The sequence below is a fragment of the Atta cephalotes genome (genome assembly GCF_000143395.1).
Source record: "Atta cephalotes unplaced genomic scaffold scaffold00025, whole genome shotgun sequence".
NCBI lineage: Eukaryota > Metazoa > Arthropoda > Insecta > Hymenoptera > Formicidae > Atta > Atta cephalotes.
In genome coordinates, this window is record NW_012130089.1 from 1,978,841 (window position 1) to 1,993,966 (window position 15,126).

Consider the following 15,126-nt stretch of genomic DNA (forward strand, 5'->3'; position numbering starts at 1 on the left):
TTGGATAAAACAAAATGATGATCGCGTTAAAACATTTGTAAAAATGGACGAAAAGTGTTTATTTTCCCTGATAGTAAATAATCGTAAAAAATGATAAAAAGTATGTGTAAGTGAAAATAGACTACGCATTGAATAAAAATATTTATCATTTTTTACGAATCCAAATTGTTTTTATTTATAAATAGCATGTGATAAAAATTAACATGTCATTTCTGATGTCATGATTTCAATATGGCTGTGATGACTTAGAAGCCTCAAAAAAGTCATATTTTAAGACATCTTAAAATATGTGATATCATCATAAAGGTATTTTTAAGATATGTTATGATCTATTTTATCTAGGGAATGTTTCAGACGCTCTATATTTAGCATAGTTGGTAAAGACTAATGTCTTTTTTTTCTTTTTTTAAGAATAAAATGTATTGTGTTTTTTCTGAAATATGTTTTTAATGCTTCAAATATGCTTTAAACAATATTATAAAAAAAACATATTAAAAACATCAATTAAGCACTAAACTGTTTAAAACACATTTAAAACATATTTTTTATCAAATGATATTTAGATATCTTAAATCATGACTTACGTCTTTTAGATGTTTTATTTATGGCATCTTTTAGATGTCTTATAAAAGACATTTGCGACTTCCTTTAGATGTCTTTAAGATATTATAATGTTCTCTGAGAAATAATTTATTTACGCCTTGCACCAACATTACTTTGACTTTTTTTTTTTCATGAGAAAGAGTTTAGTTAATGCCGAGAGATAGAGTTTTAAATATCTCGCTCAAAATCAAAGTAACATTGATGCAATCTTAGACATAAATTTTAGAATTTTAGATTATATTAGCCGTGTCAATATTTACATTGTCAGTATTGAAAATCTATAATTATTTGTAACACTATAGATTTTAAGAAATCTATAATTTACTTTACGTATATAGACTTTTAGTATTGACAATATAAATAATATATATACATTATTTGTTTAATGTATATAATAAATTTTTTATGGTACACGCACACATATTTTCTTTGTCATATTAATGCACAATTTATATATACATATATACAATTATTGCTCAAACGTTTATTGAGACATTTAATTTTACTAAACTATTTCTATTGTGCATAGCTATTTAACGTAATATTGTGTTGTATATATTTTTTAATTAACAAAATTTTTTAATTAACAATAATTAACAATTTATAAACAATGTATAAAAAAACATTAACGAGATAAATTTTAAAATCACATTCTACAAACGGATTGCGTTCAGCTCAATAGTTGAGAGAGCTCTTTCTGCTATTGATGTATTCTTCTAAGTCTAAAATTCTGATTGGATGATTTAAAAGAATACAATAACAGCAAGTGCTCATCCAATTACTTACTGGATGTAGCGTTTAACTTCCTATCAATTATATTGATTAGATGATTTCTCCTTTTGCATTAAGCCGAGAATATATTTGCAAATTGTAATAATATTTATAAAGATTTCTTGCTGCTATATATATATTGAGATTTCTTGCTGCTATATATATTTTAAGTGCAACTTACCTAATGTTTCCTGGAAATGTTTTTCCTCGAGATTCAGCTGAAGATCTATTAAGCGTGATAATATATCAGACGCTATTGTATAGTAAAGCAGTGCTCTATACAATATAGTGCCTGGTATATTATAATACCTGATATACTACGTTATTATCAAGTACCACTTTAACCTTAGTGGACAAGATCAGGCCCATATATAAAAATACTTAGAATTCTTTTACTCGAAATAAACTTTTGAAATGCGACCCAGAAGAACATTCTATGAATGTTCTTTTTATTATGAATATGAATTTAACTAAATAAATATTCTATGTAGGATATTCGATTAAAATATTCTGAACATATGTATTTTATAAGAATATTTTATAGAATAATTTTGTGCTATCTGGGATTGTATATTGATAAGTATCGAAATTCTACGGCTTGTAGAATTTGCATCTTGTAATAATTTCACTATAGAAAGGAATTTTGATGATGTCATTGTGTTTTTCTTTGGAATATTCTTTTATAATAAAGCATGATGATTTTCAGAAAATTATTAAGAACACAAGTATTTCTTGATTTTAATAAATGAAAAAGAAAATTATGACAAAAGAATTTTGATATGTAAATAGCGATGTAAAAAGATGAATGATAAGATCGAACGATTTAAAAAATTCTTTTAGGCTATAACAATGGATTATATATTTCGATCTATATATAATCGGATGTACACAGAGGGCACATTTTTTACAAGGTATAAGGTATACTCTATACATATTTCGACTAATATTTGACATCTTTACTCGTATTAAATGCCATACATATAGTATATAGGAGTAAAATGACATACTGCTAAAAGAAATAATACTACTCAACGTTCACATATACATTCACGTTCGAAATATTTGCGGAAAGATTACGCATGTACATACAGGATGCTTAAGTATAATTTATTTCTAATATTTTTCTTGAAAAAACTGAGAGAAAGATATTGCCAAGAAATTAAAAAAAATAATATCAAATAAGAAAAATTAACATTTCAATAGATTATGGCCAGTATTCATAATTAATTCTTATAGGTATTTAAGACTGTCTTAGGTATAATGTTAAGATGTTAAGATGAATCAATGAAATGGTATTAGCATCTTGAGTCATTACTTAAGATTATCTTGAAATAAAAATGGATTATAAATGCGTCGGGGGCCTGTGAGTATATTATATAAATATATAAGAAAACTCAAGATTTAACATATTAATAAATAATTTTTTCTATAAAAAAATTTTTTTTCTAATTTATATAATTAAATGATGTGCGATAAACGCGATTAACGAAAAATAAAAGTCAGAAACTTACAAATTGGAATAGAAACTTTAAGATATTAATGAAATTATTTAAAGAAGTTAGAGCTTTATAGATCATTTAAAGAAATTAGAGCTTTATAAATGCTAATTAATATTTAATTATTAATTTAGAAATAATAAAATAAGATAATTACTCGGATAAAAAAATCATTAATATCAGAAGAATATATATTATAAGAATATATTCTATCTTTCTATTAATTATTAATTAAATCTGTAGAGATGATTTTATCAAAGGCACCCTATACATATCCGATCGTAAAATCGTATTAATGACTAGTATCATCAAAAACGAACATTCGCTCGCGCGTGTTATATATTATCCTAAAAAATTGATTTCACGATTAACAATACGATGTAATTCCGGAAATTCGACACGGTTTTTGCAAACGAAGAATATCTCGGATGAGAAATGAAAAATATGTTGAAGAACATCAAATGATTTCACAGATTCAATTGTAACAGCAGTATATTATATCGACATCCAGCAGTATATTATAACTCCCCATTGATGTATGTACAAGGTAACTGTCTTTACACTTAGTCCCTACAAGCTTGATAAAAATAGTGCACAAAATATACATTTTGTGCAGAACGATCGAACGGTCTTACGCGATTGTTTGGAAACGATTGGAACGGACGTGGATCGAAAACCCGAGATCTAACTTTGACGAGGAATGAGAAGAAAATTTTTTGACATCGCGAGTCTTTTCGATCGCCCTATATATATCTTTCCTGGTTTCCCTCTTGAACATTCGAGATATATACAAAATTATTTCGGAATCGTGAAGCATAGATCTGAGTATCATTTAGGCTGAATGCATGCGGAGTATCGCTTGTATCGTGGTCCTCTGTTCGTGCAAAAATAGGTGTTCTGCATTCGATTTTTTATTTCTGGTTCCGATCCCGTCAGACGAAACGTCGAGTGCAGCTCATTTAAGTACAAAATATCTTTGTTCGAGATCATCTGTTATGTTTTCTTTGCATCAATCTTCTTCGTGTCTGCCTTGATCACGATGTATGGTCTGACTTATACTATTTTTGTTTCACTGATTTAGATACTGAGATACATGCAGTAGATCTCTCTTCACTGTCTAACATAGCAATGTAAATTTAAACTGAAAAATTTTCGTCATACTAAATTTTACACAACGGTAATATTTTGATTCAAGATTTTCATTAAGATTTCGCACTCTCATTTATATGGAAATTCATATGAAAATTTTCAAATCGAAAATTTAAAAGTCCGTAAAATAATAATGGAGGATTTTTCTTCTAGAATTTTTTGAATTTTTGTTGAGTATATTTGTTGAATAATTAATTATTCAAACAAATTGATATTAAATGATTATATTTAATTAGTCGTACTAATTGATGTATCTGTGAAAACGATAATGGCCAATGTATTATTAATCTTGTGGTGACCGAAACATCCGTTTAAAATTTTAAAATCTGAATAATCGCTCCATTTTCATTATTAATGTAAATTTTTACAACGATGTAAACTGCCATTGAAATTTTTTTAAATAGTAAAAAATCTGTATGTTTGTAATACATTTTCCGCTTTTTCCAAGATTCGTCAAAATAATTGAATTCTCTTCGTTTCTTCAAAATCTAAATCGTAACAACAGCAATCAAAGCGATCTTATGAACCAGATTTCATTTCTCGTGGCGATGACATCATCTCTCTTCATTTAGATCGATGTGGAATCATCCGTATCGGTATCATCACCGTAGAGACCCTTGCTATCAGTTTTCGTCCACGAGGTCGCGGTAGTTTCCACGCCAACCTCATACCTATTCTCCTGTTGGGCATTATTGGATGGCACGATTCTCACGTAGGTCTCCCTTACGCCCTTCTGCTCTGTAATGTCCTTAGTCCTCTCCTCGCAACTAGCGGACTTGGAGCGGATCTTCTCCTCTGGCTTCTTCGTCATTGTCTCGATCGATTCCAGCGAGCTCTTTCTGCGGCTACTCCTGCGATTCGACCTGATGATCTGCTGATTACCGACAGAGGGTTTTCTGCCCACCTTCGGAGAATTCTCGTTCTCCAGATACTTTCGGATCCATTTGGGTGTCTCACTCGAGTATGCCTGCGCCTTCTTCGCATACTTGCCGGGTGTGCTTGGCAAGATCATCGGTATCTCCGTCTCGATCACCGTCGTGATCACCTGCTCGTTCTCGTCGAAATTGCTCTCCAGGAACTTGCGCTTCGGCGTGCCTCCCACGCTTAGCTTGCCAAGCGTCGAAACGCTGCCGCTTTCGTCACTGCCGGGCGTCTCGTACGTGTACGAATAATGCCGTTGAATGTGCTTCGGCTCTTTTTCCTGTTGTTGTTGCTGATCCTGTTCCTTATCTTCCTGCTCCTTGTTCTCGCTCGTCTCTTGGTTTCGTCTATTCTCTTCTTTCTCGATTCTCTTCAGTTTCTCGAGCGCATCATCGATCGAGTATCGCGGTGATTTCCTGCTGCTAGCACTGATGCTGAACTCTGGCAACTTCACCGGTGACAACAGCGATTGCCTTAAGTTGCCGGCGATACTATGCCGTTGTCGGACAGGTGGATCCAGCAACCGACGTAAGCTTGAGTTTCTGATCTCCGGCACCGACATCCTCTCCCGCATCGGAATCGGCGGTGGTTTACCACCGCGCCCAGTCTTCCCGAATGGAATGATTTCTGATTTGGGTGGCGACGGTGATTTCGATGGTTTTCTGCCTGTGAATGGGAAATCCGGCGCGAGAAATCGTCTTTCACCGGGTGGAAAGATCGGGGACGTGCTCGCTACAATAACGCTTTGCAGACCTTCGCAGGTAGGACTCTTTAGTCTGTCAGATGTCAACCCCATGAGCTCCTCGGTCTTCATTTGCTGATGCTCGAAAATCGGCGAACTGGCGATTGGTAGCAGCCGCGACTTACAGCTGTCTTGACTGTCTAGACTGAAACGCTGCTTCGTCAACTGACTGTCTAAGCTGAAGCGTTGTTTGGGCGTGCCGGCGATCAATCGCAGGTCGTTTTGCGTCTCTAACTCCGGTATCGAGAACCGATCGCGATTGAACTTTACCTGAGCGGCACTACCGCCCAGATCTTTGATATTTCGATACTTAGCTCCGATGTCCAGCTGCGAGAGACGATCGCGCTGGCTTACCTGTAGGATAGCAGGCCCGAATCTCTTATGTTTAAGAGGATAAGGTGGCGGCGAGGGTGAATGCATTCCGATACCGCTACTGAGACACGGTTGGGACAGTCGCTGTTGCGTCCGACCAGGATAATAGTCGCCGGTGACGAGAGTGGGCTGCGACAATCGCTCGCGCTTATCATGTCGCAAGGCAAACCGACGGATGTCCGGCTGCGAAAGTCGCGACGAGCTTCGTTCCATCGTCAAACTGCCACGGGGACTTCCGCTGCCACCCAGAGCATGCACATTTGGTGTCGATAGCCTCTCTTCTTCGTTGATACTGTTGTCGCCCGAAGTAGCACGTAGACTTGTATAGGATAGACGGCCTCCACCGCTGCCACGGTGCATGCTGAAATTGAACGAATTGATGCCGCTCAGGCTGGAATTGAGGGTGGGCTGCGACATACGGATGCGACGGTCTGGCGAACCGCCCGATCGCCGGTCGTACGAGATCAGCAGAGTCGGTAGGTTCGGCTGCGAGTAACGACTGCGTTGACTTGCGGGCGAGTAACTCGGTGGACAGGGAGTAGTTGAACGGGTGCATTCGTAGGTGCCCGAATCCTGGGATTCGATGCTGGATTGTGACTGCGGTGGTATCTTGACGGGCGTGATATGCAGATTCGGATGAGACAACCGGTTCTTGCGGCCCTGACCCGGTCGTTTCAGATGGTCGATCAAATTCGGCTGGGACAGCCGGACGATGCATGGATTCGGGCGTCGGTTCAGGTACCAAAGGTCCCGGCGGGAATATGGCTCGCATCAGAGGGTACCTTCCTCACGCAGGCGCCGCATGAAGACTGGTCGTACATCTTCGAAGAATGACGGTAGGTCGAGCTCGGCGGCGCGTGCGATACCACCGTCCTTGCACTCCAACCAGTATGTATCCATGAGGCCCTTGCCCTGCGAAAAGAGCAATCAAAAATGAAACACATGCTAAAAGAGATTATTCAAAAATTAATAATAAAGAAAAAATAAATTATATAATTAATTGGTATTTTTGAGAAAAGGAGGATGAATTGAGGAAAAGTATTATCTTTCAGTATTGGCCGGTATTAAATTCAGTATTAAATTTCTGTAGTATTTGTGCAAAGAGTATTTGTGCGTATTTACAATACTATATACAATAATACTATATACAATAATATATACATTAATCAATCAAACGCATATATGATTGTTGTCATGATGCATTTTATTGACTAATGCATATTAATTATTATAAATATACACAATAATTTACGCACAAATAATTGCATTGGATTTTATATATTTTCCTTTGTTATAAATAAAGAATTAAAATATACCTTTACATCGACAAGGCCACGGTGTTCGATTTTGAAACCGCCCACCGCATCAAGAGCTTTTTTCATCTCTAAGCTGATGTGAATTCGCAGAGCTTTAATGAAACAGCAAAAAGAATTAATCAATACATTGAAATATGGAAAGAAAAAAATACATTAAGTGGAAGATATAATATGAAGAATAATATCGCTGAAATCAATATGAAGAAGATGAAAAATGCGAAGAATTATTTTTCCATTGATAGTTAATTTTATTTATACCTTCGCCAGTCGATTCCATGCGACTTGCAGTGTTTACGGTGTCACCAAAGAGGCAATAACGAGGCATTTTGCTGCCAACGATACCGGCCACGACAGGTCCAGTATGGGCTCCGCTTCTTATTTGCAACCGTTCACCAGGACGTTTGGGCACCTGGAATACGGACGAAGCCGCCAGCAGATCTAATGCCATTGTGGCGATCTCAGACACATGCTTATCACCTGAGAAAGACACGAAATCGCGAGTGAAGAGATATTAAGTGAGGAACGAAATCCGAAAAAACAGCAAACATTGAAATGTAGAATGCAAAAAATTTAGTTAGTGGAATATTAGTAATTAACTTACAAATTACTGACAAATTTGATCGAAAATTTCAGCAAATTGTCATCAATGACCACATATTAAGTTTCATATGTTTTGCCGAAAGTTTACTGATATAATTATCAGGAAATTGTCGGCAAAAATCAAGCAAAGATCTGATCTTACCGTCAATTTGCTGTCAAATTTCAGCAAACTTGTACGGTTTTGTTGATAATTTGTTTTCAGCAAGATACAATAGAATTTGTATCAAATTTGGTGTCTTTTTATCGATAAAATTTGTAGCAAGCATTTGACAAAATTTATTTTCAACAGATTTGCTGACTGGAAAGAAAACATTTATATTTTATTCATTCAGAAACTAAAGAATTTATATGCACGAAGAATCCGGGAGGAAAGGAAGTGCTTATCACTTCCAAAATTGCATGCTTCAAGACAACATGCAGAGCTGGGGGATGTTTCGTACTTTTACCATTTCTAACGGGCAGACCAGAAGCGACCATGTAGGAGTCTCCGATAGTCTCCACTTTATAGACATCGTAGCACTCGATGCGAGCATCGAATAGCTTATAGATCGAATTGAGGAACGTCACCACCTAAAAGGAATGCGGATACTCGTTAGTCTTTCACTGATTTCCTATGAAAACGGGAGGCTGATATTCATAGTCTATTCTTCTTATTTCACAAAACCATTTCAAATAATATCTTAAGATAATAAAACAGCTCTGATTGGTTTATGACATCCTAAGACGATTTTAAATATAAGAATTATGAATTGCACTGATTATGAATTGCATCCTAAATATATATATGTATTATATCACTTGTATTATATCATTTTCATTTTATATATCATTTTATATATCACTTTTTTTTATATATCATATATATATATATATAAAACGAGATGATACGATAAGATGAGAGTGATACATAGGATGATAGACGAGCAGTTGCGTTCGATTCGGATAATCCTTGCGTGTCCAGCGGGAATTTGTATGGTATGCGCGCAATTTCATCACTGTGGTAATGAGCAGGAACATTGCACGATAGAACTTTCGCGTAATTTGGAAACTCGGGATCGATCAGTAATTTCCCATTGGAACAGAAATGAATGAGGACGTACCTCGAGGGGCGTATTCTCCGCGGCGATTTCCGTAAAACCGACTATGTCGCTGAAGTAGACGGTCACCGCTTCATAATATTCCGCCGGTACCTGATGGGCGAAAAAATTTATGGATCCACCGAACGAGGCAGACAAATAAATTAACAAAAAAATATATTATTCCTCACGATCAATTATTTAGAAAAAGCGTCACTTGGGACAAAAGTTTAAATTGAAAGAGCATTTAATGATATTGCTAAGTTTGAGGATTATAAAAAATTTTCCATTTCAAAAATTTATTTGCTCGAAGATTACAATATTTTTGAAAAAATTGAAATTCTATATTAATTTGGATTGACCTGCTGAGTTTGCTTGAGTTGTTGGGCAACGCTGGGTGGAAGCATTTGGAAGAGCAATGTGTCGCTCTTCCTCTTCTCGCGTTTGAGCTCACGTGCCTTCTGAGCTAAATTCGCGGCGTACATCTGTAATTAATCAAATAATCTGTAAATAATCAAACGTATTATAACGTATTATAAACGATTTAAGATTTGTAATAGTGTTACAAAAGCAAAGATAATCTTTAAGATTAATAATACATATAAACAAATTTTTTTAATGCGGGAAAATTAAAAAATAATTAGAACTTTAAGATGAAATTAATTATGTGTATGTATTTTAAAATGGAAAGAAATGAATTACTCTAATATTGCAAAAAAAGATTTGATTCTTATAAAAAATGTGTGTATTTTTCGCGAAGAACTAATCATTAATAACAATTGGCGATTGACGTCTTAATATTGCTTATTAATTTCTTCTATAAGTAGAACGAAAGTTATATGAGCGATAAAAACGTTTTTGTTCAAAGACTGAAACTTCTCTTATCGCGACCTAGACTTCAACAACTGGTTTTCCATTGAGACGTCAGTCACGCGACGCTCGACGTTTATTTGTCGACGACCTCGTGGTCTCGAGAGCTCGGAATCGAGTTATAGGATTTGTCACGATGCAAAGTAATTTCGCGCGGTCGCGAAAATTTTTTATGGCTTTTCTCGTGAATTCTGCTTCCAGACAAAGTTAACATTAACATACGATCGAAAAGAACCGTGTTGTCGCTAATTAGAATTCAATTTAAATGAATAGTAATAAAAAGAATTATTAAATTTTTTCATTTATCCTTACATAGTAAATAAAGAAGACAGTTATGAAGAAATAATTCTACTTATCGATAACTATGCGCAACCCTTTTTCCGCGCTGACTCTTATTAGCCTTGAAATTTATTTCTTATTATTATTTTAAATATAGAAAGTCCGTTTTAATCATTATATTCTTACACAGTAAAAAGTATTTTATATTTGTGTTAAAATCAGTCCATTCAAATACCTTTTAAAATTTTGTGTTAAATTTTTAACATATTCGAATGTGATATTAATTTAATATAATATGATTGTTATTTGCATATTTTGTGTATTAAATTAATATTATATATTTCTTAATAAAAATGAAACAGTTTATAAATAAGTAAATAAACAAAATAAAAATAATATATTTTCAAACATAAATTCTAAAATAAATAAATAAAATACATAATTTAACATATAAATATTAATTTTACTTAAAAAATATGCTTCTGTGAAAAATTTACAAATTATGTCAATACACATGTACATATTACATTTTGGTTAATTTTTTATATATTTGTATTATTTTCTAATAGATTCATCTTGTGTTAAATTAACATAAAAATTTGAGTGGACATTTGTAACATAAATGTAACAAAATTTTCCAACTGTGTAGATCGAGAAAAACAATTTTATTTGATCTTTATCTTAGATAGAAGGAAATTATTGCTCAGATATTTTTAAGATATGTACTCTCAAAATAGCTAGTTTAATGAAAGAATAATTAGATTCTAAATTTATTACATTTTGGCAAAAAATCTGAGATGAAAATTAAAATCTGCGTTACGTCCTGTATACAAATCACTGGAAGCACCACGTATGAAAGAGTCACATGTATAAGCATGAAAGAAAATCAAATCGACGGCTTTGAATCGTCGAACGCGAACCTGAATGGTAGCGACAGCATTGCGCATCAGTATGATAATGATGGGAGATACCACCAGGACCAGAACGACGATAGCGATCCCCGCGACTTCCTTGTTGCTCGCATCTTGTAATGTCGAATTGACGTAATCCCTGACAAAAATAGCATCACACGATGGTCAACGTACTTTGTATTCTCTTTGTAAATAATATAATATAAAAATAATTAAAAATTGCAAAACTAACAATAAGTATTGTAAAACATTTATTGTACTCGACGAGTACATCTATTCGGAATCAAATGACTGATGTGAATAAATTTATTAAATTTTATTGAGATAAAAATAAAGTGTTGAAAAATTCTACTTTGTTGAGAGAAAGAGGAACCTTAACTGATCTGACATATTACAACCTATTACATTTCAACCTTTATTAAAATTCAAATCTAGAGCTTTAGCAAAATCGTTTTTGATTGAAATACAAGAGTTATATCCATTTCTACCAATATAGATTAGATTAGATTAATCTTAATCTTAGATTAATCTTAATTTTGGTTCAACTTACTTTTCATCTTTTTTTTATTCTCAAAATTAAAAAAAGATAAAGAGTTAGTTGAGCTGAGATTAAAGTTAAGCATTAGTAGAAACCGAGCATTAGCGGAATTATTAAATTTTACTGATGATTGACAGAAATAAAAAATTGAGAAAATTTGTTATTAGAATGTTAATTCAATATACTGTAATATATTAAAGCCCAATTAAATAAATTTATTCAAGTGTGACTAATTGTTAGATATTCTTCGTTTTCGAAATAAATTATGATTAATCGCGCGTTGAGTAATTTGTAAGAAGAGAGGTTTCGCTTGGAAATTATCCCATTTCACCGAACAAAAGATCGATATTTTCCTAATAATGATAGCAATTAGCGAATATCCGATGTCTGATAGATAGATCCGGATGGGTCTTCCGTTTCATGAGTCTTGTCAAGAGAGGGGTTGAGACAAAGAGACAATTCCATTATGAAGATTCGCTACCTTATCATGTGTCGCAATTCCCGCTGCAGCTTACGCAGTTCATCGATGTAAGTGGCCATTGAATCGAAGTAAGCGATTGCGTCGTCTACACTCGACTCCCTTTTTTCATTCCGTAGAATCTCGTTCCGTCTGAGGAGTGAATGCAAAACGTTTGTCCGCCTACTCTTATGCCATAATTTATCATTGTCTTGTTACGCTGTCGACGCTCATAAAGGCGCCTTCACGAAACACTTCCTCTAAATTATCAAATTATCAGATAATCTACATTTTCTCACGAGAATACAAAGAATAATTTTTTATTACAATAAGTATGCTCACATAAAGTATATGTTCAATTTTTCAAAATTGTAATTAAAGTATGACGTATCCATCTTTCATCTTTTAATCATCGTGCATCGAATATCCTCGTATAAAAAAATTTTACTAAAAGATCTAAAATTTTACTAGATACAAATTTAAAAATATATCTAATTGTGGAATCAAAGTCAAAGATTGCTAAGAACTATCAAAATTTTTTACAACAAGTCATCATTTTTTACTTTTTGAGTTTCCAACAAAATTATTTTCAGATCTGTATCCAGCAAAATTTTAAATACTAGCCTCGTTCATATCTTTCGGTAAAATCGTGCCGAAGTATAGTATATATAAGTAAGAACAAATTCTGTTTTCTTATTATATCGCAATCTTATTATGTCGCGTTTTCTTATTATGTTTGAGCAATTTTCTTCCCTCCGTCTAAATATATTACGAAAGATATGAACGAAGCCAGTAATTTTATTGCATATGAGACTTTTCCGCGTCATACCGATCACGCGGAGATGAAGCGCGAGAGATGTTTTTACCTTGCCTTGATCTTGCCGTACTCGGGCATGGTGCGCGTGAGTTCGCCGTAAAACTTCTTCAGGGAGGGCACATATGTCAGGGCAGCGTTCAGAAGGTCACGGCCCAGTGCTTCGTGGCGAACGTAATTAATGTAGTTGTCACCGAAAAGGCGACCTCGGCCAAAGTAATTGATTCCCTCCACCGAGGCTATACCGAGGCTCTCGATGCTCCGCAGGAGATTCTTGAAAGCTATTAGATACCTGAAATGGAAAAGTCTCGTGTATTCGTACGGATTTTTATGTTTTTTTTTACCAAGAGATCCAGAATTAGGCGATAGCACAGAATCTTGCATAATGTATAAGAAAATAAATCAATCAAAGTCTTTCATGTCCTTCCTTGTCATGAAAAGACTCTGATTTGTTGATTTTCTTATGCTTTATTTGCATTATGTGTTATACAATGTTCCAGCTTTTATTGTCTCCGTTATTTCCCAATCTTTTAGAAGGATTACGATAATAATGTGCGTTACCTCCACACCCCGCTGTTATCTGTCTCCTTAATCTGATTAGTCAAGTGATCCAGCATAGCGGCGTTCACGTTCGTGTACCATGTCATCACTTCAAAAATACTGCTCTCTTCTGAACTTATCTTTTGCCTGCGGGAAACAAATAAACTTTGCGTTCAACTCAATTGTCGCTTGCATCAGTTATCTCTCAAATGAATATAAAATGTAATTGAAGAAGAGTGGAAGAATTGCTAAAGTAAACGCGAATGACATTATTGTAATATATTAGTCATAACATCTCGTTTCTCGCATCTAATGATAGTCTGATATACGATTATATACTGGAAAAAGAATCTGGTTGCATTAATTAAAATTCTGATTGAAGATAGACAAATCAAAATTTTTCAGTTGAATCTATTATAATTTTAATTGAGAATAATCAAAATTTTGAATGATCAGAATCTTCTGGTTCATTCATTATTATTAATTAAATTAAATTAAAAATTTTTCTCAATGTAATGCCACATTATCACGTGACCATAAAAATGCCGTTTAAAAAAAAAATATTAGATACATGTTTTCGATCAGCAGAGGAGAGAGAGATTTTAATTTTGAGAAGAATGTGAGCGGGGGAACGAACATTAAGAAAAAAATCGATAATTATTTATATTTATAAAAATTATAAAAATTTTTATTTAAAAGATATATTGGTTTTAACAAATATTCGTCTTATATTATTTAACTTTTCTCTTAGATGTTTGCAATTCTTCAGTCTCTGGCTATATGTAAAAAGATAATCTTCAAATATTGATCTTATTGTGGAGACAAGTTGTTATTAACGTAGTGTGCGATACGAATATAATTACATCGTGCATCGCACATGGAATGATTTGATTGATCATAATCTCATCTTGGTCTCATCTTACAAGGCCTGAACATAACATTCGAAATTATAATATTTGAAGCTTGACATTCGTCGAGCTGTTTCCTTTCCTGCAACTCCTTTTCAGAAAGAGAATTTTTATATTATTACGAATTTTATATATATATATATATATATTAAGAAGTAAAAGGAAGACATGACAACTGTACATAGAATTATGTTTTTAATGAACGACGAGCAATCTTATATCTTTTGATTTCAATATTTATCGCGGTACCTTTTTGCTTGTCACCTTCGTCTGGAGAAGATTTCGCCTCCGTTCGAGAGTGACAATCTAAAAAAAGACCGCATGCGATCCTTCGGACAGGTATGAGCCGCCTTGGACGATTTGCACGTGGCGATATGTCGGTCGATAATGACATCGGCGAGGTAAACCTTCGCATTTGTTGCGATGGTTTGATCGGTGTGTAACGTTGCACGTCGATGAGGCGAGATTTACTCGTGGACAGATGACGAGAAGAAGGAAAAGGGAGAAATAGATGAACTGAAAGAGAAAGAAAGGAAGAGAGAGAGAGAGAGAGAGAGAGGAGGAGGAGAGGAGGGAGGAGAGAGGGAGGGGAGGGAGGAGGAGGAGGAGGAGGAGAGGAGGAGAGGAGGGAGGGAGGAGAGAGAGAGAGAGAGAGAGAGAGAGAGAGAGAGAGAGAGAGAGAGAGAGAGAGAGAGAGAGAGAGAGAGAGAGAGAGAGAGAGAGAGAGAGAGAGAGAGAGAGAGAGAGAGAGAGAGAGAGAGAG

At 34.4% G+C, this 15,126-nt stretch overlaps 2 protein-coding genes across 2 annotated transcripts in view; both read right to left on the minus strand.

The window, feature by feature from the left end:
• Positions 1 to 4,587: 4,587 nt before the first annotated feature.
• On the minus strand, positions 4,588 to 6,471 carry LOC105620290. The gene has a single exon (XM_012201793.1). The coding sequence runs from the start codon at positions 6,469 to 6,471 to the stop codon at positions 4,588 to 4,590; it is 1,884 nt and encodes a 627-aa protein (XP_012057183.1).
• Positions 6,472 to 6,825: 354 nt separating this feature from the next.
• The window catches only part of LOC105620291, a 23,566-nt gene continuing 15,265 nt past the window's right edge, over positions 6,826 to 15,126 (minus strand). Inside the window, exons 4-13 of the mRNA XM_012201795.1 lie at positions 13,477 to 13,602; positions 12,968 to 13,207; positions 12,126 to 12,254; positions 11,116 to 11,245; positions 9,409 to 9,531; positions 9,071 to 9,160; positions 8,417 to 8,540; positions 7,629 to 7,847; positions 7,371 to 7,462; positions 6,826 to 6,966 (exon numbers count right to left, since the gene is read on the minus strand). Of these exons, the coding sequence (XP_012057185.1) occupies positions 6,826 to 6,966; positions 7,371 to 7,462; positions 7,629 to 7,847; positions 8,417 to 8,540; positions 9,071 to 9,160; positions 9,409 to 9,531; positions 11,116 to 11,245; positions 12,126 to 12,254; positions 12,968 to 13,207; positions 13,477 to 13,602 (1,414 nt within the window). The remainder of the gene's footprint in view (positions 6,967 to 7,370; positions 7,463 to 7,628; positions 7,848 to 8,416; positions 8,541 to 9,070; positions 9,161 to 9,408; positions 9,532 to 11,115; positions 11,246 to 12,125; positions 12,255 to 12,967; positions 13,208 to 13,476; positions 13,603 to 15,126) is intronic.

What these genes read in the sequence shown, in the direction of transcription:
- LOC105620290 (XM_012201793.1), bottom strand. Translation starts at nt 6,471, where the DNA reads ATGTCGCAGCCCACCCTCAATTCCAGCCTGAGCGGCATCAATTCGTTC.